Source organism: Brugia malayi (assembly GCF_000002995.4).
Source record: "Brugia malayi strain FR3 genome assembly, contig: Bm_v4_Chr3_scaffold_001, whole genome shotgun sequence".
NCBI lineage: Eukaryota > Metazoa > Nematoda > Chromadorea > Rhabditida > Onchocercidae > Brugia > Brugia malayi.
Genome location: NW_025062477.1, coordinates 13,483,591 through 13,507,565, shown reverse-complemented (window position 1 = coordinate 13,507,565; position 23,975 = coordinate 13,483,591). Strand labels below are relative to the sequence as shown.

Sequence of the window (23,975 nt, the reverse complement as noted above, 5' to 3'; positions counted from 1 at the left end):
GTTTTTTATATTTTTTATACGTTGTGTGCACGTCACTGCTCCATACGATAAGTCAATTTCGTATTTTATGTTCTGTATTTTTTTATTGGATTTTTTTCTCTGTCAGGCATATTCTAAGCATCATATTTTTTTCTTTGTAATTTATGCATTTTGTTGTCATAATTTGATCAGTTAATGAATTTGAATCACTCCGATTTTTTTCCAGCTATTTCACTTATAGAATGAGGATTTCAAGTTGCAAGATGATTAACTTCAATCAACTACTATCAGAAATTTTCGAATGAGTGTTAAATGGCTTTCTTATATTGTTTTGTTCACGATCATTTACCTTTATTCATGGCATTCATAAATCCGCAAATTCGAGCAGTATTGTCAGTACTGCTCGAATATCACTCATTCTAGTACCCTGATGGGATAGCACGATTATATTCTTTTATTTGTTTAGGAAATGCAAAGACATCAACTTTACATAACGCGAATACAGGCTGACGGAAATTCTTGATTCTGCACATAAGAACTTTGTTGGATTGTGATCATTTCTTACTGTGGCACATGTAACACTGAAATCACTTTTTTCTTTTAGTAACTATGATTTTGCGCTCTGTAACAAAAACAACAGTGTTTTGAATTTTTTTTTTTCATGTGCCTCTCCTTTTTATTTTTCCACCTTTCCATTTATAATGTGCGTTATTGTTGTATCTTTAAGTGATGTTATGTTTTAAATTTAATTGAATCATTCCATACCATTTTCTTTCTCTGCTCAACATCTATTATTCACCTACTTATATACAATGCCTTTTTGATTGTTTCAGTAGTAATAGATGGATCTCCATTAGATATGTAGATTCCAAATTTTTGCGCAACGACTGTAGTGTTTTCTTAATTTATAATCGAACACTGTCAAATAGATGCTCATTTAAGATTTTCAGTTATTTCCGTGTTTGCTGATACATTTGGGTAAAAGTATTCTTTAAATGTAGTTGTCTCCAAAAACTGTTGAAGTGTTCACTTCACGGCTACGCACCATCTGCCTTCCTATTTCGTTTGACTGATTTGAAAAACGTGAAGTTGGATAAATTTTTATCACAGCATATGGAATCTCGTTTTTTTATTCTAGTAATACTACAATTTTGTGGGAAGAGAAGACTGTTTCGAAGGTTCTTGCTGGTTTTGGTTTGTCTTAATGTTTGGTACTACTAATGCGTTTGGCTCACGACCGAACAGCATATTTTCATCCGGCACAGCCAATACAAGTCAGAATCCACTGAACGATATTGAAGTAGGTTGTACCATTTCGGACATACTTTTCATTGATCTCATTTCTCATGGATGCTTAAGCAGTTTAGGAAGGAATGATTTGATGTTCTCAACTTCGGATTAATTTTAACAGCTTTTCTTAATACCAGAATTCTATGTGTTCTTGGTTTTTCGATTTAGAGTGATTTTCTACAGATATTTTTTTTTTGGTGTCTTTTAAGGTGACGATAAAAGAATTTTAGGTAATGTAGCTTATTTACTATTATTTACTTTACTCTGTGATTAATATGAAGTATTGTCTACGTAAATTTAATAGAAGGATTTAAGATTTTAAGTTTTTAGAAGGCAAGCCCTTTAGATGATGTATTTGTTTTTAGGTACCATCACCACCCGATGACACAGTTGAAGCGCTGAAATTCAATCCGCAGATTGCTGGCCAGCCAGTTTTGCTTGTTTCGGGTAGTTGGGATTCAGTGATTCGTGTATGGCAGATCAGTGAAAGCGGTCAGTGTGAAGCAAAAGCTCAACAAAATGTTACAGGACCAGTTTTAGATCTTGACTGGCTTGATGTAAGTTCGATTATCATTTTAGGCAACAGAGATCTTGATCCATACTTGTTATTGGCTTGCTTTATAATTTATAATACGAAGCCTTGTTAAGAAAATTAGAAGGGATCGAGTTTATATATTTTTTCTCTGCCAAAACTTCTAACGTACAGAATTATAAACACAATTATTCGTTCGAATATGGTACATTTATGCTGGCTTTCTCTGATTTTTTGAGGGATTCTTTATTATGATGATAACTTTTAAATCAACAATATACATAGTCCATCGTATTGCGTCTCGCTACTTGATAGAGGGTTCACTGAAGAAGAAAGAAATGTTAGGAATCGTGTTGCATGCTGCTAATTTGAGATGTTTTAACTAAGTCAAGTGACTAATGTCTTCGACGGTCACTGTTTGATATGATGGATCACTGGTTAAATAAAATAAAACGAAGTATACGATGGCAAAGTATAGATGGATAATTTATTAAATTAAGAGCGATATTCGATGGTATTACAGATTATATATGTCTGCACTATTGTAGGATGGCACCAAAATCTTTATTGCAAGTGCAGATAAGCAAGTACGAGTTTGGGATCTCGCTTCAAATCAGATGGTCGTCGTGGGAACAGTGAGCTTTCTTTCTCATATGCTCTGTAAATATCTAAAGTTATAGTGAACTTCTCTCTCATCTGGTATTGGAACCGTACTTCTCTTTCTGTTTATTTCCAGCACGATGAACCTGTCAGGAAGTGTCACTGGATCAAAGCTCCCAATTACAGCTGTTTAATGACCGGGTCATGGGATAAAACTTTACGGTTAATTCGTTGTTCTAGTAATTGTTTTTCGCTTAGTTCTATGAAATTTTCATATGATTGGAAAATGAGTCATTCATAAACTTTATGTACAGATAAATTCTTTGCTCATAAGTCATTCCTTAATCATACAGTTGCATCTCTTAGATTTGTGGATCTTTTATTATAGTTCATACTTTTATTATATACTTTTATTATAGTTTCTTAAACTTTAAGAATTTTGATTTACTGTAGGTTTTGGGACATGAGGCAGTTGCCTACGCAAACATCTTTAGCAACAGTTCAGCTTGGAGAACGTGTTTATTGTAGTGATGTGTTATTTCCCATGAGTATTGTTGGTCTCGCTAATCGGCGTATGAAGGTTAGCGTATCATTTGTAATTATTTTATCTTAGTATGCATATGCAGTATTATAAAATGATCTGTTGCGATGTGATTCTTCAACTATACATAATTATTACAGCAAGGATCCATCTTCATGTCCAAAAGGAATTATTTTAAATAAAAATCTTGGATTGTATGAATTGTTGCAGATTTACAGATTGGACAACGAACCATCCGAAGTGAAAGATATCGAGACTCCGTTGAAGTATCAGGTGAGCTGGAATATATAATACAAAAAGCAAATATTTTTTTTTATTATTTTATGCATATTAAGGCATTAACTAATCAAGTTTCTGAACCTAACTTATTTCAGAGCCGCTGTGCTTCAATTTTCAAAGACAAAACAACTGGACTTCCCACTGGATATGCTCTTGGATCTATTGAAGGTCGAGTTGCAATACAATACGTTGAAGCTGCTAACCCAAAAGATAATTTCACATTTAAATGCCATCGCTCTCCAGAATTGATCAATGGATTCCAGGAAATCTATGCCGTATTTTTTAAGTTCATCATGCTGATATGTTTTAATATGGAACTTTTTGATAATCTAAAGTAACAGATTAACTTAAATCTCCCTTATTTTAATTTCTAATATTTAATGCTTCCATTGACAGTCTTATTAACGTATTTATTTTGCTGGTTGCATCTTTTCAAGTTTAGCTGTTTTGTTTCCTCTCCCAGTAATAGAGGGAGAAAGTTAAATAAGACAGTCTCAGAAATAAGAAATCAAAATTATGAAAATTGGTGGAAGAATTGCAAAAAATGTTAATGACGTGTATTCCAAAATTTCAGTAATCCTACGTTTTAATAGATTGGGTTTGTTGTATATATAGTTTTTCAGGTGAATGATATCGCATTTCATCCGAGTTATGGGACACTGGCAACTGTTGGTTCTGATGGTCGGATTTCATTTTGGGATAAAGATGCAAGAACAAAATTGAAAACATCAGATCCACTACCAGCACCTGTAACGCGGTGTGTTATACATGCTTCAGGACAGATGATGGCCTATGCTATCGGTTACGATTGGAGTAAGGTATGACTTACATTCTTTTCATAAGCCGAGACTCTTTTGCTAAATCCATATCGAATATGGGTTTTATAATAACTTTAGCTATTACTGTTAATAAGATAGGATTTTAACCAAATTTTCGGGAAGAAAACAGCTTAAGAATCAAAATAATATAATAGAAATTTATGTAATAAAAACTATTCGTGAATTACGGTCATTAGTCATTAAACCAAAATAAAGATATTCTTTCAGGGCCATGAGGGATATAATCCTCAAACTGTCGGAAGTAAAATCTTTTTGCATGCATGTGATGAAGACATGAAACCTAAACAGAAGAAGTAATGCTCAAACACTCTTTAATATTATTTCTCATAAACTTGTTAGTTTTTTAAGTAAAATTTTATTTTGTTTTCTTTTACTATTGCGTAATATAACTGAGTGGAAGGAATTGATTATTGGCAGGTTTTTCAGTGAGACGTAAAATCGTTTATTTTAAAACTTTCCAGATTTTTTTGCAAACAGTAAGCAGCATCGAGAAGGAGTTAGTCTTAATTAGTGACAAAATAAAAAAGAAGTATAAATTTTTTAATGACAGTGCAATTTTATGTTGCTAATAGTAACTGATCTATTCCATAAATTTTCATGTTCCAAGCTGCAGGTCTAATTTAACTGCTAAAAATTGCTGACTGGTAATGAAATTGGAATACTGTCTTTAAGGCAATAAAAATGGGATAGTTAGACTGTTTTTAAACTACTGCGCTTTTTTTTCTGTAGGAATTGAATTGCTATTTTTCTACGTGAATTGCAGTATACTTTTATTTCCATATTTGTAAACATTAATGATCTCCATTTCTTCACTCTTTCTACTAAAAATTTTTGGATGTGAAGACTACCGGAAAAGCAATGCATGAAGAACAATTTTGATTTCATTTATATATAAAAGATCGTATAAAAAGCATAGGAACTGTGAATTGTTTTCGAAAAATTGCGTTACTTTCACATCTTTCTCTGAAATACTACGTAACTTTCTATTATTTCATCATAATATTTTTCAACTGCTTCGGATTGATGTTGGGTTCATTCTGTACCTCTATGTATCATATGTGACTGCCTTTCGAAATCTAAATATGAGGGTGAAATGTATTGCATTAAGAACATTTTCAACTGTCAGGAAAAACAACGTGTTGAAAAGATGTGCGCACTTGATTTAATAAGATTTTAAGTTGCGGATGTTAATTTGCAATCAACAAATTCTCTATGTTCGATTTGTCGCCACTCCTTTGTCAAATCTATTGGAGAAATTTATTTACTGGTCCTGGCGTTGATTCATCTTCGTGAACTTCGTTACTGTGCCTTCCTTTGTAAATTGCTTGCAAATTAACTATTTGACCTCGGAAATATCAATTTGTTGAATTTCATAAAAACTTACTCCGGAGAGTTGTGACGCTGAAATCTGGTGATATGCTAATTGGCACGGAGATTTTGCACATACGCTAGTTGATAACAAGAATTCTAATTGAAAACTTCGAAAAAGTTTTGCCTTTTTGAAATTCATTTTGATTTGGGTCTGATTTCAAGAAAAAAGTTCTTGAGTGTGATTTATGACACAAACCTAGAATTTCAGTTCTTAAAGAATTTGGATCTTAAAAAGATATGGATATACCAAATTTTTGATCTTTGAAAACAACGTAAATTTTGTCAAGGTACAAAACAGCAAGAAATTGTTAAAGATAGTAGTTAAATACCATAAATTAACAGAATGCCAAAATTCGGAACATGTGTGATGGTCTGCCAGGTTAGTCATAAAAAAAATTACAAGTAAGTTGAAAAAACGTTTTTTGTATCATAATTCAAAATAAGTTTTTGCACAAAATAATGAGTTCTGACGATTTCAATAAAGTGCTTTCTTTGTGCTTGTGCAGAGCAAACAACTCATTTTGATAACATGTCTCATCTTAAGAGGGAAAATTGAGGAGAATCCAATTTTTCTATTCACTTTTTGTGAACTTGTTCAGGCCGTCGAATTTTCGAGAACTGAATTTTTCTGAAATATTTCAATTTCCATCAAGCAGGAAAAAGGAAAAGTGGTTTTGATGTTCCTAGAAGAGTATATTTTAGTTTAGAGTACTAGATTTTCTAATATTTCCACTGCAGAGAAAGAATTACTTGTTATCGATCCTTCATCAGTTTTCATCAGCTACTACTTCAATTCATAAGACTTGCATAACACCGCTGGAATAAATTTGGTCTTAAATTTCTTCCGAACAATTAGTGATAAAATTCTTACAGTCTGCTTGAATATTTGGTATGAATAAGCAATATAAATGTAATTTTAAGCCAACTTCTGAATTCCAAATTAAATTAACTTATAAAAAATGATTGGTTTCTTTTAGTTGCAAATAGTTATATAAGTTGTAAAGATATCTTTATAAAGCAATTAATTGCTAAAAGTTTCTTAATCAGCCATTTCTCTGGATAGATAATGAAATTCTACTTCGCGTTCCCAATGAAACGTAGTACTACAGCACAAAACTTATTACGACTTTATCATAGATTCGAAACTAATTAAAATTGGATCGATTGGTTAAATTAAGAAAATCAAATTAATTAGATTGAAGTATGAAGTGCAAATATGGAGGATATTATCCAGGATGACAAACAAAGCGGACAATAATACTAGGATGAAAACTGAAATGAATAGATGATTTTATTTATTGTTTTTTTTTTTTGTGAATCTGTGAACCTATCTTCATAATCTTAGATGTAAGACCTATTTAAAGTATATAACAAGGGAAGCATTATTTTCTCTGGTTTTTATTAGATTAGGCTTCAATTACTTTCTTAGCAAGTTCCAAGATTTTCTGCCATGATATGACGAATTGGAGAAAAGTTGGAGGTAAAATGGATATTTCCCTACATATTATGCTAATTATGCATAGGGGAGCTTTATTTTATGGTCGATATGTTTCATATCACCTCTTCTGCATATTTATGTATGGACACCCTTTCTTGAATTTTTTTCTGAAATATCAGGGGAAAGGAGGAACACAACTACATCGATTAGACAGAGGTGTGGTCAGTTTCGCTTCAGTGAGGGGAGGAAAGCAATAACAGGTTTCCGGTTAGATATACTAGTCATCCAGTTATAATGCAGTAATCCTGAATACTCATGGGAAATGATCAGTGAGTGATTCAACCGTGAACTAAAATTGGTATGGAGATGAAATTCACAGCATTGCTCTCCCTTAATGTGAAGTGAAATAGCCCAAAATGACACATCTATAGAATTAGGCACTATACACTTCATTCTTCTCTCTGTGTCCACCATTCTGAATGTCACAGGGATATAAATTGAATGTGATCATAATGTCCCCTGTTTAACAACCCACAAATAAACTTGGAGCATTATTATCTGAATATCGTCTGAATATAACCCATTTGCAGTTTTGATTTTTTTGATTTGAAATAAAACTCTGAATCCTTGAATTATCCTAGCAATTCCGCGTTACCAACATCTAATTGATGGAAGCTTGCAACATTCGACTTGTAACATATTTCATACCATGCCTATTAATTTTCTACTATTTTTCAACTAAATTCAAAAAACAATTGTAACAATTCTGGGGATCGAGTTTTCGTAAAGAATTAAATCTGCCTAATCATAATTATCAAATCTTGAATGCAAGCAACATCAACGTCCAAGCTGCAAAGACCAGAAAATGTATCCATTATATTAAACAAAACGGTGGCCTTATAATTTGACTAAAGGTTAAAGGGTATTTTTTACTGTTGAAGCTTATAAAGCAGCACTGCTGACAAGTGAAAATCAAGCAGAGGTCAGAATTTAGAATCCCGAAGGAGTAATGAGTAGGCCATTAAAAATACGGAACATTATCATTGTCATCATCACGTAAAAATATACAAAAATGTAAAGGGTTTAAAAGGATTGCTCATATAACACAATATAAATTGGCATTTTGTTCAAGATTGTTAGTTCTTTAAGCAAGAAAATTCGATTCCTGCTATAAAAATTTTTCTTTGCCTAAATGAGCATCCCTTTCGACAGTCTTAAAACAACGTGAGCTACAAACCACGAACATTCAAAAGTGACCAATAGTACATGCTCATAAAAAATTTAAAGAAAGAAAAACAAGGTTTAAAAATAAATATACCTCGAAAATGCATATATTTTTCTCACACAGTGCAAAAAATATTACAATTAAAACTTATAATAATGTGACAACAGTGAGTAATGAAGTTAGAAGATCACTGTCCATAAATAAACAAAAAGCGACACGCACAGGCAAACCTCGAAATAAAGATGGAATGACCACAGATAGTGTGGTGATCGTTTCATATACACTCAGTGATTCCATTCCCATCAAAATTTCAACAAGGCAGTGTCGACGAATTTTCCTTTACAGTAAATCAGCAAAAATGTCGATGACAAAATCATGAGTATTTTATACCTTAACAGCCAAGCCAAACTTCATTTGTGCTGTCACTTCTTTACTTCATTTGTTAGAATCTGGAAGAGCTCTTTATCAGCCAAACAACCGTCCACAAACTCTTTTAGCGTCAATTCCTAAAATCAAATTTAATTTCTAAATAATCAAATGTTAAGTGCAAATTTAATTTAATAAAATTATTTAATTAGTTAGTTTGGCCTAATACAACCGAAAACGGAAACATAAGGATATGCAGCCGTATCAATAAATGCTATTTTAGACTTTAGACAATAAAAAATAAGTACTGATTAATCTGTTGACCTGTCCTCATATCTAAACTTTACAAATCAGTTTGAAAAAATAAAAAGAAAAAACTAAAGCCCATTTTTAACCATATGTGGAAATAAACAGAAAAATTAATTCTCGATCTGAAGGGAATTAATTCTAGACTTCAGTCTGCTTTCGCAGACCTAAGTGACCTAAGCTAGGATAACAGTAATCTATTAATATCATTCCATATTTCAGAGGAGTCACAGTACTCCAAAGAAGTTGGAAAAGAAAATTATACACATCAAGAATTTATGTCTTAGCTGAATCAGATATGATCAAAAGAGTTTGTATTTCTGAAGGATATAATTGCTATACGATGCAGTACACATAAAAAACGAAATCATCAATGAATATAAAACAGTGAGGAAAGATCGTTTAACGAGGGGCGAAAAAGGAGAGAAGAGGAAGTTAAAATTTTCAAAACAAACTACCTTATCGTTATTGACATCCATTTTCTCGAAAATCATTTTAGCCCGTTTCCGAGGTGAATCATCAGCAGACTTTGTGACTTCTGGTCCTAACATTTCGTAGATTGCCTGAAGAGATAATTTAATTGACAGACTACTGCAGTTCAATAAAAATTGAAATAAAATATGTTCAGTGCTTCAAACGCAGCAATTTCCTCTGTAAATTAGTTGATGGGCTAACAATTCTTAAATTATTGTACTGAAGTTGTTGATCCCTGATTAAGTGTTCACCAAATTTAACAACAATCTTGAAGCTAACGAGTGGAAGGAAAAGCAAAAGAAAAAACTATAAAGCATCAAATAAACGTAATGTTCAATGATATATATATATATAACACATATGAAAAGATGAGAAACATGAATAATTAAGTAAAAATCTTAAAGACCCGACATAATTCGTACTGTAAATTAAGTTTCCAACAGAAAATCCTTTTTAGGGAAAATCCTTTTTAGACTCTCTGTACTAACCTTATAGCGTACAAAATATTACACAGTTTTAGTGAACAATGACCGATGCTGTGAACATTTTGTCATGTTTCAAGACTAAAATAAATTTCACAGGAATTTTCGTGACTCATCACCTCCTTCAATCATATTAATATGGGGAAAATATACAAATTTTACGCCTTTAGCAAATTTTTTGCGAAAAGAAACGCATTGTAATAAATACTACATCAAAAGATAAATTGTGGAATCCTATATTTCTGTCCCATAGTAAAAAAAAATAAGTCCCACGTATTCTGAATAACTAACAATAAAAACATTTAAGTAAAAATCAGAAGCGATTTAATAAATTCGACAATGACTTCGTTCCTTTCTGATATGCAATCCTGTTGAAAGTGTGCGTGACAGACAAGAATTCCACTTGCAAGAGAGGAAACATAAATTAATTCCATACTGTATAATAAAGTCAAATAATACATGTGAGGCAGATTTAACACCACCTGATTCTTAGTTATCATGCATAAATAATCTTTAAAACAAAGAAACGAACCTCTATAATTTTTATCATTTCTTTCTCATCAATAGTACCATTACCATCAATATCATACATCCTGAACGCCCATTCAAGCTTTTGTTCTGGTGTACCCGAACTCGTAACATTTATTGCTAATAAAAATTCTTTGAAATCAATAAAACCACTGTTATCAGTATCAAATGTTCGGAAGACATGCTCACAAAATCCTTCCGCACTTCCAGATGGGAAGAAATCCTTGTAAACTTTGATAAACTGATCCTTCGTCAAATGACCTTTAGGACAATCTTGCTGAAATAATTCTTTGGCAAACCAATAATGATTTAATTTGCAAGTCATATAGAAGAAAGTACTCATATTTTGCATAATTTTTGATCTTTCGTATTAGAATTTATGATGAAAAGCTTAGAGGTAACGATATGTTAAGAATGCAGATTCGCTAGAGATAACCGATGACAGGCAAAAATTCATTGGAAATAACCCTTAATGCGAGGAAGAAAATTGCTGGTGATAACAGCTCTTAGATTATCTCATTTGAAAATATAATTTCGTTATTAAATCTTGCAGGTATATTTACTGATTACAGACAAACGATAAAACTCTAGAAATCAAGTTTATAAAATCATACATCATGTTGTTATAAAAATTAAGCAATCGGAGTAGCTATAACAGTGAATAATAGATTCCTAAGGGCAACTAGGAAAGAAAAAACACTGGCCTTCCACGGTTGTTGTTACAATTCATTAAACCCACAATGAGAGACGAATATTGTTGTAGGGAACATATATATGCTTATCAATCAGTGGAATGTCTCTTCCCAGCTTTGAAATATCTTGCATGTACTCGTTATTTTAGGAACAAAATTTTCTTTTATCGCTCTCCCATATACTAAATTCCCAGGTTACCAGTTCACAAATATCAGAATGAAACCTGATTTAGGAAGAAACTTTCCCTATTTTGACGGGAAAATATTTAAAAACACAATTTCCGTGAAAAAGGCACCATAGGAAAGTACAAATTAATCTTGATTTCCAAGCTCTTATAAATTGATAACTAAGTCCTAAAATCACTGATCTATACCTTTATTTGAAAAGATTCATGCATTTAAAGGATTTATTAATTTCAATGAGAAAGCGGTGAAAATTACATTTTCTCCTTCCTGTATAATAGCAACTTCAAAGATCTCAAGCAGAAAATCTTTATTAGATAACTCAGAATTAGCAATTCATTCATAATAGATTTAGTAAATAATAGATTAATATGAGCATCAGAGATGCTAAAAAAGATCTAGTAGAAGACTGGAACCCTGTGCAATGATGCATTTCCATATGTGAGTTCATTCACCATTCCTTCAATGATCCCATTTGTCATCTGATAAAAGTAAAGTAATACTCCACTGCAAACAGTGTGGCAGAATTTCGAAGAAGGAAGAAAAAGAAAAACTAACCACGAAGCCTTTATACCACTCCTTGATTTGCTCTTCGGTGAAACTCGTGTTCTTTTTCAGGAAGTCAAGATCTTCTTTCGAGAGCTTCGGCTTTGAGCTTTTTATACCCATTTTGGAGGGAAGTGGTAGAATCAGTGGAAGAACAATAATTAATCGACCAATTAGTCGCGATAATGCGGCAAAAAGAAGACAGACCAAATCACAGCAACACTCCCAGCACCGTTCACAAGATCTAGGCGAAAAAGAAATGCTTCATTAGCACCTACAATGGACATCACTGAAATGTAGTCCGTAACGCCAACGAGAAATCCTTAGGGGTTTCCGCGTTTCAAATGGACGAAGGGATAGATGGATGGATGGATGGATGAATACTGCTGGCTAGAGCAATCGCCTTCACTGATGTGCGTGCTGCACTTGATAAAATGACCCATAAACTGATAATGCTTTTATTAGAGAGTGCTGCAGCGTGCTGAGGTAAGCGTGAGATAAGTAGCACTGATTCATTTACTATATCACTGTGTCGTACTACGGACGACGTAAACCAGCAAACGTACGTAAGGGAGAAAAAGAAGAGAGAAGAGATAAAGAAATGAATGATGATGTTACAGATGAGGACAGAAATGCGGAAGGGAAACCTGATGAGGCATTATGTTTCGCCACTGCCTACTGTCGTAGCTTCCTGACTTTAACTTGCAGTTACATGCTTCTCGGCAGGCACATACACGGATGGATCGATGGGTGACAGATGGCAGTCAGCTGGAATAGACTGGCCCAGCCTGCGGTGAAATGGGAGGAGATGGCATTGCTGATTGGCTTTTTGCTCGACGATGGAATGAGGGGCTAATTCCTCGACATACAACCGATCCTCTGCTTGCATGCACGTATAGTATGCAGCAATATGCAGGTATGTGTCACATTAGGGACGATAAGCAGTGATGTATAGATGAAGAGAGTGATGACGGGACACTTGTCTCTTAGAGACCCACCATGAATGGGAATACGCCAGGAACAGAAAAACATGTCAACAAATCAGACTGAGAAGAAATGGCATGTCAGGGGATGTTATGGCTCATCTAATACATACATTCCACTCCCCCGTTTTATGTCTCAGGGGTATTTCCAAGAATTGAATTTACTATCTCATGCTCAATTCTATCTCTACTGAAATTTCTAATCTATCATTATAAATATCTTCAACAAACAAACAGTGACCATTACTGAAAATAGCAAGAACTTCCACTCTTCCACATATTTCAATGATTCAAATTTGAGTCGGTCTCCCTCACCTACAAATCATTCCCATTCCGGCACTCATGTAATATACTCATTTGTGAACTTTACTTTTCCCCAACTCGAACCTTACAATTTCATCAAAAAAGCTTAATTGCCGTATGATTAAAATACATTTAAGTAAGGCTTTTCCAACACAAAAAAAAATAAACCTATATCGGAAAATTACATGATATATACATAATATCGAAAAATTAAAATGCGACTTCAGGTCCGATTAATTGTTGCAGCCTTCCTTTAGTCTTCCTTGAATTTGAATTGGGAACTAAGTAGCCACACTTATCTCTCTCTCCCGAGAACTTTTAAAAAACAGATCTGTGCAGAATAAACATTAACAAAACTGTGCAGAATGGGATGTCAATTTTCACTCGTGAATTTCTTATTCAACTCTCCAGTCTACTTCCTATCTTCGGTTCCCTCATAACTGTTTCTGTTTGATGGGCATGGTGTGACTACCTTGAACATCAGCTGGATTGTCGATGGTCCAAACAAATAGTAACGTGTTAAATAAATAGTCATGATGACTCATCCCTATTTTTTACTCAATTTCAGCCATAAAAATGGAATGGGAGATCTCTGAAAGTTACCGGGCCGCCAAGGAAGCTGCAGTACGCCGCAAGTATGACCAGTCAGCGCTGTTTTTACGTACCGCTCTTTCGCTAGTTGAACGTCGTCTGAATGATATATCAACTGATGATCCACATAGAGACCAACTTATTAAAGTAAGGGATCATTTTTTCAAGGGAAAGAGGAAAGTTCGTGGACTTATGACAGAAAATGTACCTATACATCGCAGTATTGCACTTAGGTTTCGAATGTTTGATGCCGATTATCGATGATCATGTTGTGGCCATTATTTTGTGCTTAATTATTGCGAACAGTTAGTCTTATCTTTTATTAAATTAATAAAATGTTAAAATATATAAGATTACTACTACCTTTCATCTTTTAACGATTAGTATGGTTGGTCTTCATATAACATTCTTTCAGGTAAAATCGATCTTGAAATTGAATGTGGAGCGAATGAGTGGTATTGCGGATGTCGTTTCGCAGATGAGACAAATGGCCGGTGTGATAACATCGTCATCGCCCGTTGACGCACCACCGAGCGATCCTGATGTATGGCCACTGCCGCCTTTAACGAAGAAGATATCGGCCATTCCGAGTCCAAAAAATAGCGCTAAAAAGCAGGCTTATACTCGTGTTGATAATAAAACCAAGAAAGGTTTAGTAGGGAAATCTCCCTTTATCAACTCAGGAGGTCGCAACATCACCAAAAGAGCTAACTCATTAGGACGTGCATCTGTGAATGAACTATCAGAAATAACCTCGAAGGAAGAAGGAGAGAGTAATAGCAACGTAAGAACTATATTTCACTAATTAATAATTAATGACTTAATTCAATCTGTGTGACTCCCGTAATCTTATTGATGATTTGATTTTAAAATCGTGGCTTTATTCAGGAACTAAGTGCATTTCTGTGGAAATTGTTTCCCTTATGTTTTTAGGAAAAGGGAGGAAGTGAGAAAGTGTTTGATGACAGAGGATTCGACAAGGAATTGGTAGAAATTATTGAACGTGATATTATGCAGAAACGTCCTGATGTTCACTGGGATGATATTGCTGGTCTCGATGAAGCCAAGAAACTTTTGAAAGAGGCAGTCATCTTACCGTCAGTTATGCCGAATTTCTTCAAGGTTTTATTTTGTTCCTTCAGTAACACTGCTTGAAAAGAAATTCAAGTTCAGAAATCTGTTTTTAGGGTATTCGGCGTCCCTGGCGAGGTGTTTGTATGGTTGGTCCGCCAGGAACAGGTAAAACTATGCTCGCAAAAGCTGTTGCAACAGAAAGTCAAACGACATTTTTCTGTGTGTCATCTGCAACATTAACTTCAAAATATCGTGGAGATTCTGAAAAGCTTGTGCAGCTTCTTTTCAAAATGGTAAGTCCTGTTGTTGATCTACATTATCAATTTGGACATGATTATTTCATTTTTTTAAATTATTTTCATTTCCAGGCTCGTTTTTATGCCCCATCAACGATATTCATCGATGAAATAGACAGTTTGTGTAGCAGACGAGGTGCTGATAGCGAACACGAGGCATCACGCCGAGTTAAGTCAGAACTGTTAACACAGATGGATGGTAATGTATTTTTTTCAAAAAAAAAGCATTCATTCCTGCATGACACATTCATTCCTCATGTAATCCAATTATGTTGTTTTCTGATTTGTGACCCATGGTCATATATTTACCAAATCGATTTAAAAATACCTGGTAATTTTGCTTGTTACTAGTTAGGTGCTATAGAAACTCCCTTCTTAGGTTGTTCACCAGATGTTTCACGAGTTCTTGTGCTGGCTGCTACAAATTTTCCTTGGGACCTGGATGAAGCTCTAAGAAGACGTCTTGAGAAACGAATATATATTCCACTACCAGATAAAACTAATAGATTTCAACTGTTAAAGTTGGCTCTAGCTGAAGTTTCAATCGATGAAGAAGTTAATTTAGAAATTGTAAGTTTTTGTTTAAAGTTATTGAATGAATATTTTAATAAAGCGAAAAATGGGGTAGCCTGACCTCGAAAACATTGCATGACTCAACCATAAGCTCTCTGAAGGCTTCACTCAATTGCTTTTCTCTCAAATTTTCTGAAGGAGTTAAGCAAAGCACTTGTTTTAGGTGGCTGATTCGCTTGATGGTTATTCGGGAGCGGACATAACAAATGTTTGTCGTGAAGCAGCAATGATGAGTATGCGTGTACGTATTGCCAATCTGACAGCTGAAGAGATTAAAGCATTAACGCAAGAAGAGGTTGATTTGCCAATTACTGCAAATGATTTTTCTCAAGCAATACAAAATACATCACCATCGGTTTCCTACTCTGATGTGCAGAAGTATGAGAAATGGATACATGATTTTGGTGCGGCATGAAAGCTTCATATAGTAGATTAAAGTGAAGCTTGTTATCGGAACATGAAAATATTTAACTTATTTAAAAAAAAAAAGAAAAAAAAACTGTAATGAATTAAATGCTTCTAGTTCTAACTGTATCGTTTCTGTTTTTATATCTTTTTGTACTATATGTTTTGTGCCATTTTTGATTCATTTTTGATTTTCTCATTTTTGGAAATAAGTACTAGTGTTGTAACTTGTATAAATGTTGTTGAAATGTATGTTATTTCTCCAGAAAATAATGCTCATTAAGATTTGGGAATGTCTTTTCACGTTTTATGTTTGGTACTGCGATAAAGTGTTCTTAGGTTACTTATTTTCGTCATTTTTTTGATTGTCATTGGCGCACTCAGTGTTTGGCAATAAATGACAATAAACTTTATCATGGACGTTTTATTAATTTCAAATTATGCAGATTATATTCGTCTTCTGTCTGCTCTTTTTGTAAGCTTTCGGTCTGATGGTGTGAACTGCTTTTGTAAGCTCTCTGTGGACTTTTTCTTTTTCAGCATAATTTTACTTTTTACTCATAGTGCTGGTGTATGGAAATGGAAATTCCTAGCTCCAGTCAGTCAGGTTTGCTTTGATACTGGTTTCGTTGTATTTCCTCTGGAACAATTTTTGTCTAACTCGTATATCTCCAGCTCTAAAGTTAGGAATACATGAATTAATTTCGCTCTGGAATTACCAACGTTGTACAGATACGGATATCTTATAGGAGCGTTACTAAATTCAAGATTGATTATCAACCGGAAACGTCAAGAAGGAAATCCAGTTCTGAAGTATATACGCAATGTGCCGTTCGAATGGGCTGAAATAAAAGTTTCTTTTTCTGTTGTTTTGCTAATGAGTGAAGTATAGACTTTTTGACTGTTTTAATCAAAAGTTCAAATTCCAGGCTGATTTTGAAGCTGGTAAAGAAATGGGCATTTTGTACCTCAGTTTAAAATGGCATAAGCTTCACCCGAATTATATAGAAACTCGCATAAACAGTGATGGTGCTGGGTATGCAATAAAGGTATGATCCAAAGGAACATTGATTAGCAGTATTATTTTTTTGCTATTTTTTGTTACGAGGATATTACAAGATATTCATCTTTTATTTAAATTAAACCTTCAATACAAACTGGAATTGCAAGTGATCAATCAATTTTCACGAAGTTCGTGACTATATAATTTAGGACATGAGTTTTTTCAGATCTTATTAGTGCTTGTGAATGTGGAACCACGTCATATTTTACGCGAACTAAATCTCTTTTGTTATCGAACCGGTTGGACGCTTATGCTCTGTTATTCCGCTGAAGAAGCTGCAGAATACTTGGAAAATTTACATATTTCGAGGAACAGGAATGAACAAAGCGCTATTAATGCAATGCAAGAACGAAAAAAAAAACGGCTTTGCTTGCCAGATGAAGACAATGAATTTCATCAGGTAATTCATCAATCTATATTTAAGATGTTGCTGCTGTAAAATTGTTGTAGAGTTTAGCAACAGTACGAACCATGTCAACAAACTAGTTTTTTATCTTTCTTCTTTGTACTTGCATAGTGTCCTACATGTTTCGAGTAAACGCTCTGCTTTAATTATATAGCACTTAAAATATCATATTGCTCAAAGCTTCGGTATTGAAAATGAGGATCTACCTGCTTTCTGAACTTTTTTGAAGATCATTGTCTCACTTTTTAGGCGGTCAAATTCCTTACTGTTATTCGGTCATTGACAGTATCTGATGCTCAGCGTTTGATTGCTACGTTTGGTAGTATCCGGAAAATAGCGAATGCGGATATTGATAGGCTACTGTTATGTCCTGGCTTAGGTCCTACAAAAGCAGGAAATATACATGCATTCTTTCGGTCATCTTTTCAGAAGGCTTAAAGCCGAGCTTTTTCACTTGTTATGTAAATTATTGAATTAAATTATATAAAAGTTGAACTTATAATTTAGTATGTTACAGTGTAGCATTTATAGCTGAAAAGGGTACTATTTCTTTCATGCATTACAATCAGATAATGTGTATTGTATTTATAGAGGAAGTTTGAAAATGTAGTACAGTAGAAATTTCACATTCGATTTTGTTTTCTGCTTCGTGCTAGGACAATTAAGATTTATGTAATTGTTATTAAATGTCAAAGTGTCAAATGAATTTCGATAATGGCTTTTTGTGCTACTTTTTTAATCCGTTTAGCAACGGTTTCTTTTTCAGATAATTTTAAAAAAAACTTTGTTTGAAATGTAACAGATAACTATATAAAATTTTCATCTTACTTAATTTGTTTTTATTTCTAACTCCTTTTGGAAGATTATATATATGGCTTTACTTTTATTTGAAAATTGTTCTTGACTGCTATGGAGATCATTTTTTTCTAGCTTCCGCTTTTTTAAAAGTGTTGCATAAGCTATTTTGACTACCAAAAACGATGAATGATGTCCCTGAAAATGCGAACGAAGATTGCCCCGGCGCAACATCCGCAGATGCAGGGAAGGTGATTCATGGTTTTGCTTCATTCTTTAGCTTTTCAATAGGATACACAGTGACTTCCTTGCTTCACTTTTTTTTTTTTTTAATGTTAGCATGTTGACATTCTTATATTCACATTATTTCATTACTCGTTTCTTTTCTCCAGTTAATTTGATGAAAATTCTCCAAATTTCGACCAATTGAACTTTTTTTTCAGATAATAAGCCTAATTTCTATAAATAAATTTTCGCTGCTTAGCAGTCTCATATGGAACATAATTTTGAAATTTCTAATAATTTATTTGCAATTATTTGTGAGAGTTGCAGGCTTTTTCTTGTACTGGCTGTCCGAACCAGACACTGTGTGCGTCTGGTGAAATAAGAAGACCAGATAGTGATCTTTTGGCAGTTACAGATCGTTTAAAAAATGTTAGACACAAGATCCTAATACTTTCTGGAAAGGGTGGTGTTGGAAAAAGTGCTGTAGCTGCTAATTTGGCTAGAGCTCTGGCAGTGAACGATAAAATACAGGTAGCAGTGTAATCTTAAAATGAAATCAACTTTTTTTTCTTTTTTTTTTTTTTTTTTTGATGTTGGTTTGTGCCGATGCAGACAGTTGTTGTTATCAAAGTACTTTAATAAGTAGGTCTTGATGTTTGCACTTATTTTTGTCTGTAGAGGAAGTTCAAAAAATCAAACGTAATCGTTGTAGAACATCGCATGTGGTTTATATTTTTATACTTTCAATAATTTAAACTTCAAATCTCTCAAGGTTGGACTTTTGGATATAGACATTTGCGGACCATCACAAGCGCGGATGCTGGGCGTTGAACAAGAAAGCGTTCATGAGAGTGGTGATGGTTGGTGTCCTATTGTTGTAAAAGATAATCTTATAGTAATGAGCATTGCATTCTTATTGCAAAATAGATCCGAAGCAGTTATTTGGCGAGGAGCGCGGAAAAATGCTTTGATAAAGCAATTTTTAAAGGTTAACTTCTTGTTCATGTCTTCATCTAAAAATTATTCTTTATGGTGCAGTATCATCACTCAATTCAGATTTAGGAAACTTCAGTTTAGAAAAAAGTCAATTCAGCATAGAAGAGAAATGTGTACCTTAGGTTTGCATATCTAGTTTTGATTTTTCAGAATTTTAGGACAATGAAAAGTCAGTCTTGTCGTGATTTTTTCTGGAGTTAATGATGTATGATTCCAAAAACAATAAGGCTTTTTTTTTTCAAATGTAATTAATCTGATCATGAAGTATGTTCATTCCTTCGTGAAAAGTTTATATTCAGAACAAAATATTTTCTTTCACTGGACAGGAAACGAGTACCGCCGTGTCATGATATTTAAATTTAGGATGTAGACTGGGGAACTTTGGATTACTTGTTGATCGATACACCTCCCGGCACCTCGGACGAGCATATCTCCATTGTTCAATTTCTTCTACAAGCAGGTTCTGTAGATGGTGCGATTATAGTAACCACACCTCAAGAAATATCATTACTTGATGTCCGCAAAGAAGTTTGTGTTTTCCTTATCTTTGATATTATATTTTCTGCACAAAATTTATTCGACATGTTTGTATGTTTGCGATTATTTGAAACCATATTTTTTCATTTTTTAGATTAATTTCTGTCGGAGAACAAAAATTAATATATTGGGAATAGTCGAAAACATGTCTTCATTCATTTGTCCCTGTTGTTCGAACGTTTCACAACTTTTTCCACGCACAACTGGTGGTGCAGAAATGATGTGCAATGAATTATCAGTCCCTTTACTTGCTTTATTACCTTTCGATAGCCACATGGCTAAGTGTGCTGATTCAGGAGAGGATTACTTTGAAAAATATCACAATTCTGCTCTAGCTAAAGAATTTGAAAAACTTGCGCAACTCATCTCTAAATGACGATTAAGATATTTTACGCAAACACTGGAAATGAATATGAATTTTTCATTAAAAGTCGTTATTGAAAGAAAAGTTAGGGAACTGCGTTTCCGATTCTGATCAGGGACATGTTGTCTGTCGCGTTTAATTTGTTTTTTATTTTTGCGATGTTGTAAGATGTGGCATAAAATTTTCATTCTGTTCATTTCTAATTTTTATGAGCAGACAAAGTGCTTAATTCAAATATAGGTTAGCTTTACTTGAATTTCATGGGTTTATTTTAAACCGAAACGAATCAAAGAGTTTAAAATTTAAGGAATCTATTTGGGAAATACTTTGAACTTGAATTATAAAATGTGCACTGCACATGATGTAGTTTACTATTGCATATTACGGTTTTTATAATGTTAGTACTCATTAATACATTTTGTGGACGTATTTTTGTAAGCATCATTACGCTTGGATTGGGATTGAAATACTTGAGTTGTACTCTCACAATACTTTCAGATTTGATGAAACGAGTTGTGATAACAGGTATAGGTATTGTAAGTCCATTTGGTGTTGGTAAAAGACTTCTCTTTGACAATTTATTAGCTAACAATGTTGCACTTCGAAGTGATGAAAAGCTTAGAATAATTGTGGGACGAATTCCGGAATGTGGGAAATATGGTCTTGACTTGAGTCTGTGGACTCCTCGAGAGTTGAAACAAATGAGCAGAGGTAATTCTTATTGGTATTTCCCACTGGTCCGTATAGTGAGGTCATGCATTTTCAAAAATTGTTGGTTAGAACTCATTTTTAGCCGGTTGTGGCTTAGAATTTCTTATCTGCTTTATGTTAATTTTACAAACGATTTACTTTATTCTAGGTAGTGTGATAGCGATAGTTGCAGCAGAAGAGGCGGTGAAAGATGCTGGTTTAAAGGGATATCACATGGAAGAAACTGGTGTTAATATTGGGATGGGGATAGCTGATCTGGAGGTAATTTATGAAGTTGGTAAACAAATTGCAGAAGATAAAGGACGTCGAGTAACACCTTTTTTTATACCACGTATACTGACCAACATGCCAGCAGGGCATGTAAGTATCAAGTAGGTTCATGAAATTGTTTTTTCTAAAACAATACTATTAAATTTGATTCTTTGACTTCAGTAACTTATAACTCTCGTGGAAATGGCTCATTATTTTACCTTGTGCAAAAAAACATTCATAACATTCATTTACAGATTTGGTATGCGTGGACCGCAATTAAGCTCCTGTACTGCGTGCGCAACAGGTTTGCATAGTGTTGGTGATTCAGCCACATTCATTAGGATGGGTCGAGCAAAACGCATGCTTGCAGGTTCTACCGAAGCATGCATCAATAATATAGCAATAACAGGATTCAGTCAGATGAGGTTTCCATTTTACTCTATTGACTATATCTGATTAACCTATTCAAATTCTCCCCTTGCGCCGATGTTTGTTGCATATATATAGTAGTGCATATATATACTCATATGCAAGTGCTTGAAAACATGTCATCTTTTTTCATATTTTCGTGCTGTTTTTTCTTTACTGAGATCTTTAATTGTGGTCTTATAGCAGTACTGCTTTCTTTCCTGTTTCGAAATAAATTTGTTAAGTGGATTTTGGTGTTTTTGCTAAAATTTAGAGCATTAACTATGACTTGTTCACGGCCATTTGACAAACGGCGTGATGGATTCGTGTTGAGTGAAGGTGCTGCAATTTTGGTTTTGGAAGAAATGGAAGAAGCATTTAAACGGAAAGCGAATATCTATGCTGAAATTATAGGATACGGTGAGCTATTTTTTAGTTAATAAATTAAGGATTAAATTGCATTGCAACAACCTTTTGAACAACCGTGATTTACATTTTGCTATGATAATGAACCTCTTGAAATCATTCATAATCAAAATGAGATTCATCTGGAAAAACGTCATATGTTGACCAACATGTGAGAAGATATGAGACCTGCTGATTTTTTAACGTTCAAGGTGTCGCGAGCGATGCTTATCATCTAACGACCCCATCAGAAGATGGGATCGGAGCTTTCCTAAGTATGGAACGATGCTTGGCTGACTCATGTATCAATTCAGAGCAAGTTACTTACGTGAATGCCCACGCAACTTCAACAGTACTTGGTGATCATTCCGAATCACGAGCTATTGCTCGTCTTTTACCTGGCGTTTCAGTTTCGTCAATTAAAGATTGGTTACACTTCTTATTATTGAACTTCACTGAATTTATATGCATAGATTTACTGCAGATATGAAACCTTTAAATGTTACTTTAAAATATCAAGACAAGATGGAAACAAATTTCGTAAATGTATTTCATAAACATTTCCATTATCTCTGAAATGAATTTTAAAGAGTTTTATAGTGGTAAATTTCACTGTTCTGTCGACTGAATTTGCACATTACAGGTCATATAGGTCACACTCTCGCCGCAGCTGGTGCTATTGAAACCGCTATCACAGCAATGTGTATTGAAGAAGGAAAATTAGTGGGAAATGCTAAACTGGAAGAAAGCGATATCAAAGAAAATTTACACTTCCTTAAAAAATCAGAAAGGTGGGATAAGGAACGAGTGGCCTTGGTGAACTCTTTTGGTTTTGGTGGGTCACATGCTACTTTGTGCCTATCATCAGTGGAAAATTCTTACTAGTAATTATGAGTATTAAGAAGTTTTGAAATTAGTGCATTGAAATGTTGCGTTTTATTATTTCGAAATTCATTCTGACTTGCGATTTAATGGTCCTGCAGTTTGACCGAGTAGAAAAGTAATATTTTTTTGCCTTACATAATGTGTCAGAGTGTCCGGTCTCAGGGGACCAAACTAAAGCAGTTTTTCACTTTGCATTGCATTTTTCGAAAGAAATTCATTCGAAGCAAAACACTGTAGATAAGTAGCTTCTAGGTAATCCATTAGTGAAGATAATTGAGCGTTTTCTTATCTATTACAGCATTTAAACCGAACAATTTAAGCTGCGAAATAAGGAAAGAAAATTATAGCTTCCCTACTATTGATGTAACTGTGATGACTCTTTGTACACAGAGAAAAAGATGCGGACTGATGGCAAACATGGTCACCTTTATTTTTGGAATTTGGTTCTGAAAAAAATTAGTGTCAGAAACGGTTTAATTTCCTAGCTTTAAAATGACTTTGAAAATTTTTATGGAAAATATTTTCATTATTTAATTTTTAAATCAATCATTCTGATAAAAAGATTTACCAGTAGTTCGATAAATAATAAGAGTGACTCCTCATTTTGATTACAGACAACTCGTTGTCATGATTCATGAAACCATAAATGTACGTGCATATATACTCAGATAAGATTAAGGATATAAATTTATACGAACAGTAGGTTATGTTTAAAACAGTTTATCATTGACCCAATATTAGTTTAATGTTCACCATCCAATTCGTGTTAACAGTCCTACCCAAGTATTAAAAATCATTTATAGTATCATATGCCTTAAGAACAATTTCCTTTTAAGATATTTCGTTATTTTCTTATGTTTGCTTTGGATTTAAAAATGAATTGCAGATTTTAAAATTGCCATAATAGCCGCTGTGCTCTTACCATATTTATTAACAGCAGGTGCATATATGCTCGGAGATTTTGGAATCACATTAAATTACAGTGACCATTGATTGTTTTTCCATCAAATACAGCAGCGGTCGTTGAATATA

At 33.8% G+C, this 23,975-nt stretch overlaps 6 protein-coding genes across 12 annotated transcripts; 5 read left to right on the top strand and 1 right to left on the bottom strand.

The window, feature by feature from the left end:
* Positions 1–1,183: 1,183 nt before the first annotated feature.
* Positions 1,184–4,357, top strand: Bma-rae-1 (putative 41.4 kDa Trp-Asp repeats containing protein F10G8.3 inchromosome I, putative; the record flags this gene model as incomplete). 2 transcript variants are annotated; one of them, XM_001898637.2, is made up of 9 exons in its annotated part: positions 1,184–1,279; positions 1,635–1,826; positions 2,350–2,436; positions 2,538–2,623; positions 2,855–2,981; positions 3,153–3,215; positions 3,317–3,496; positions 3,845–4,039; positions 4,268–4,357. In XM_001898637.2, the coding sequence occupies 9 exons, from the start codon at positions 1,184–1,186 to the stop codon at positions 4,355–4,357; spliced, it is 1,116 nt and encodes a 371-aa protein (XP_001898672.1). The 2 variants fall into 2 exon arrangements, with proteins under 2 accessions (XP_001898672.1, XP_042937015.1); XM_043081081.1 differs by lacking the exons at positions 2,350–2,436; positions 2,538–2,623; positions 2,855–2,981; ... (2 more) ...; positions 3,845–4,039; positions 4,268–4,357 and having other exon boundaries at positions 1,635–1,916.
* A 4,159-nt stretch (positions 4,358–8,516) lies between these two features.
* On the bottom strand, positions 8,517–11,794 carry Bma-ncs-2 (Neuronal calcium sensor 2, putative; the record flags this gene model as incomplete). Of its 2 annotated transcripts, XM_001898636.2 has the most annotated exons (4): positions 8,517–8,600; positions 9,225–9,329; positions 10,255–10,527; positions 11,684–11,794. In XM_001898636.2, 4 exons carry the CDS (start codon positions 11,792–11,794, stop codon positions 8,517–8,519), a joined length of 573 nt encoding a protein of 190 aa, XP_001898671.1. The 2 variants fall into 2 exon arrangements, with proteins under 2 accessions (XP_001898671.1, XP_042937014.1); XM_043081080.1 differs by lacking the exons at positions 10,255–10,527; positions 11,684–11,794 and having other exon boundaries at positions 9,225–9,317.
* A 1,739-nt stretch (positions 11,795–13,533) lies between these two features.
* Positions 13,534–15,906, top strand: Bma-mei-1 (ATPase, AAA family protein; the record flags this gene model as incomplete). Its single annotated transcript, XM_001898635.2, has 7 exons — positions 13,534–13,695; positions 13,964–14,332; positions 14,482–14,670; positions 14,736–14,915; positions 14,991–15,117; positions 15,298–15,488; positions 15,655–15,906. The coding sequence occupies 7 exons, from the start codon at positions 13,534–13,536 to the stop codon at positions 15,904–15,906; spliced, it is 1,470 nt and encodes a 489-aa protein (XP_001898670.1).
* A 563-nt stretch (positions 15,907–16,469) lies between these two features.
* On the top strand, positions 16,470–17,803 carry Bma-ercc-1 (Helix-hairpin-helix motif family protein; the record flags this gene model as incomplete). 2 transcript variants are annotated; one of them, XM_043081078.1, is made up of 5 exons in its annotated part: positions 16,470–16,503; positions 16,646–16,749; positions 16,826–16,945; positions 17,126–17,359; positions 17,615–17,803. In XM_043081078.1, 5 exons carry the CDS (start codon positions 16,470–16,472, stop codon positions 17,801–17,803), a joined length of 681 nt encoding a protein of 226 aa, XP_042937012.1. The 2 variants fall into 2 exon arrangements, with proteins under 2 accessions (XP_042937012.1, XP_042937013.1); XM_043081079.1 differs by lacking the exons at positions 16,470–16,503; positions 16,646–16,749 and having other exon boundaries at positions 16,850–16,945.
* Positions 17,804–18,345: 542 nt separating this feature from the next.
* Bma-nubp-1 (Mrp-family putative nucleotide-binding protein F10G8.6, putative) lies at positions 18,346–20,294 on the top strand (the record flags this gene model as incomplete). Its single annotated transcript, XM_001898633.1, has 5 exons — positions 18,346–18,411; positions 18,713–18,916; positions 19,158–19,373; positions 19,745–19,909; positions 20,013–20,294. The coding sequence occupies 5 exons, from the start codon at positions 18,346–18,348 to the stop codon at positions 20,292–20,294; spliced, it is 933 nt and encodes a 310-aa protein (XP_001898668.1).
* A 491-nt stretch (positions 20,295–20,785) lies between these two features.
* Bm13845 (Beta-ketoacyl synthase, N-terminal domain containing protein) lies at positions 20,786–22,943 on the top strand (the record flags this gene model as incomplete). 4 transcript variants are annotated; one of them, XM_043081074.1, is made up of 6 exons in its annotated part: positions 20,786–20,993; positions 21,142–21,364; positions 21,500–21,670; positions 21,928–22,073; positions 22,271–22,476; positions 22,695–22,943. In XM_043081074.1, 6 exons carry the CDS (start codon positions 20,786–20,788, stop codon positions 22,941–22,943), a joined length of 1,203 nt encoding a protein of 400 aa, XP_042937008.1. The 4 variants fall into 4 exon arrangements, with proteins under 4 accessions (XP_042937008.1, XP_042937011.1, XP_042937009.1 ...); XM_043081075.1 differs by lacking the exon at positions 20,786–20,993 and having other exon boundaries at positions 21,207–21,364; XM_043081077.1 differs by lacking the exons at positions 21,928–22,073; positions 22,271–22,476; positions 22,695–22,943 and having other exon boundaries at positions 21,142–21,254; positions 21,500–21,559.
* Between the last annotated feature and the right edge of the window lie 1,032 nt (positions 22,944–23,975).